General features: G+C 43.2%; 1 protein-coding gene across 1 annotated transcript; it reads left to right on the forward strand.

The window, feature by feature from the left end:
• The first annotated feature begins 304 nt into the window (after positions 1 to 304).
• LOC118376288 (uncharacterized) lies at positions 305 to 2,535 on the forward strand. Its single transcript, XM_035763020.2, has 5 exons — positions 305 to 938; positions 1,221 to 1,387; positions 1,471 to 1,660; positions 1,766 to 1,960; positions 2,323 to 2,535. Exons 2-5 carry the CDS (start codon positions 1,231 to 1,233, stop codon positions 2,336 to 2,338), a joined length of 558 nt encoding a protein of 185 aa, XP_035618913.1. The 5' UTR covers positions 305 to 938; positions 1,221 to 1,230; the 3' UTR covers positions 2,339 to 2,535.

A 2,535-nucleotide genomic window follows, 5' to 3' on the forward strand; every position in this document is an offset into this window, starting at 1 on the left:
ACAGGGGAGGCTGTCTTAACGGCTGGAGCTGAGCTCAAGCTACTCTGGTTCCCTGACTATGTTGATCCGAAACATGTGTTTTATTTTAGTGCCGACTGGAACTACTGCTCCAGTGACATGATCAAGTTGAAATCAAAGCTCTTAAATATTAACTGGAGCCAACTGTTTTTCATATCAAACATTTGAGAATAAATCTAGTCTATTTTTGCCTAGTCAATTAAAAAAAAAATGTGTGACGTTTATCTTACTTGGACCCCATTTCCGTTAGATTGTGGGCAAAACGCCTCACCTCACTCTTCATAAAGAATTTCCACTCCTAAAACAACTTCGCAAACCAATATATATATATTTCAGAATTAGGTCTAATTCGTTTCAAAACGCACAAATAAATATATAATGTTGGTGTACAATGTTTTCGAAGATGTATGCCTGCACTGTAACATGCGTTTAGGCTGCGTTTACACAAGCAGCCCAATTCTGATCTTTTTACACTAACTGTCTGTTTGAACAAATCGAATTGCAGCCAGTATACAGCAGCCACTATGCAGCAGATCGGTCAATTTGCCATTCTGGAAACAATGTAAAACTTTCATCTAACTAGTACAGTTTGTTTGGAAACAACATGTTTTTCACGTCTGTGGTAATTACAGTACTGCAGCGCCCTCCGGTGGCCATCGGGTGAAACGACAGCAGCGTAATGTACTGTGGAGTAGAGCCAGTGACCGAGGTGACGCTGTGTCATTAATGTTTAACCCCAAGGTACCGGAGTCACCGGACATATGAAAAGTCATGTGAGAAACTGCACTTTACACTATACTGAACTGAAGAAAGACAACATTCACATCCGACAACGGGGGAGATGGACATGAAACATCTAACTTGTTAATTTAATTTAAGACGGTTTGTTGTATAAGGAGATATACAAAACAAACGACACAGTAAGTCAAAATGATATTGTGATGAGGATCATTGTATTGTAATATTATTTTTCCCAGAAGACTAATTACTTATTCACACAATGTGTTTCAATGAAGGACTATGCCAAGAGAAACTATATCAAATACTTGTTTGATTGGTTAATTGATTTATTGATTGATTGCTTTATTATTTGTTGAATATAAAAACATGTTACTTGACATGGGTCCATATATGATGAGGTATTTGTGGCATTCTGAGAAACATTGTCCTTATTGTGTGTGTGTGTGTGTGTGTGTGTGTAGAGTTGTGGGAATGGGAAGAATTCTGGGGTCTCTGCTGCCAGCGGCTCTGCTGATTGGCTCAGCCCTCTGTATGGGTGTGGTCAGTCTAACCCTAAGCCACACCTCTAGGGTCAGAGTTCACAAAGGGAGGAGCCTCACACTGACCTGCATGGACACAACACATGCAGGTGAGATAAAACACACACACAAAAGACTACTTTTGTGGGATGCCACATACCCCTGTTATACTGGTGTGTGTGTGTGTGTGTAGGAGTGGTCCAGTACTGGCACACCCCTTTCGGTCAGGTCCAGAACAGCAGTCTTCATGCCAACCAGAAGGATGTGATTTCTATGCAACGAGATGGTAGCCTGCGGATCCACATGGCTTCTTCTCACCACAGCGGGCTGTACTACTGCCTCCTACTGGTCGGAGGACAAACTACACTCACACCCTACCTGCTGTAAGCACTGTTGTAAGGCAGTCATGTTGTGTTAATACAGTAGTGCACTATATAATAGGGTGCCATTTGGGACTCATACATTCATTCACTCTTTACCTCCCTCAGGACTGCCAGCAGTTCACAGGACCATGCTGTCGAACACAGGCGGGCAGTCAGGAGTATTCTGAGTGGTCATGCAGAGGAGAGGAATGTTGCCGTGGTTTCTGACGGTGTGTTTGCGGCGGCGGTGGCAGCATCAGTAGTGGTGACGTTCCTGGTGGGGTTCAGCTCTGGAGCTTTGAGCAGGACTTTACTGGACAGGTGCATTGCTTTGTCTACCTATATTAAACATTTATTCAACTGTTAGTCAACATCTATTCCCCTTTATTTTACATTCGATGAAGAAGAAGTTCAGTATCTTCCAACTTCATGTTAGATGGGTCCTCACCCTGAAAGTAGAATATGGGCCAGGAGAAACTAAATCATGGTTAGTTGAAACTTGTAGTGGTTGTTTAAAGAAAACCCAACCATGGATTAGTTTCTCTTGGCCCATAGACTGCTTTCCGTGACAGTAGTATAGCTGTAAAACACTGAACTCCCCATTTAAACAGCATCAATATTAAATACAGATATATTTTACTACAACTCCTCTCTAAGGTGTGTGAATTGGGTGCGTTCGCTAGGACAGGAACGTCGTAACCATGGTGAAACAGTCAGCGTGGCATTCCGGAAGGATGTGGAACAAGAGGATGAGGATTACCCTGCCTCGACGACAAGCGTTACCATGGAGAATGTAAGCCCATCTCCACCAGCCAAACCTCAGAGAAGCTTCAGGGGCAAACATCATGAAGAGACTGCTTACCTGGAGGGCTGCTACCAGGGGAGAGGAGAGGAAG

This window comes from Oncorhynchus keta, chromosome 1, assembly GCF_023373465.1.
Source record: "Oncorhynchus keta strain PuntledgeMale-10-30-2019 chromosome 1, Oket_V2, whole genome shotgun sequence".
In the NCBI taxonomy this organism is placed as follows: domain Eukaryota; kingdom Metazoa; phylum Chordata; class Actinopteri; order Salmoniformes; family Salmonidae; genus Oncorhynchus; species Oncorhynchus keta.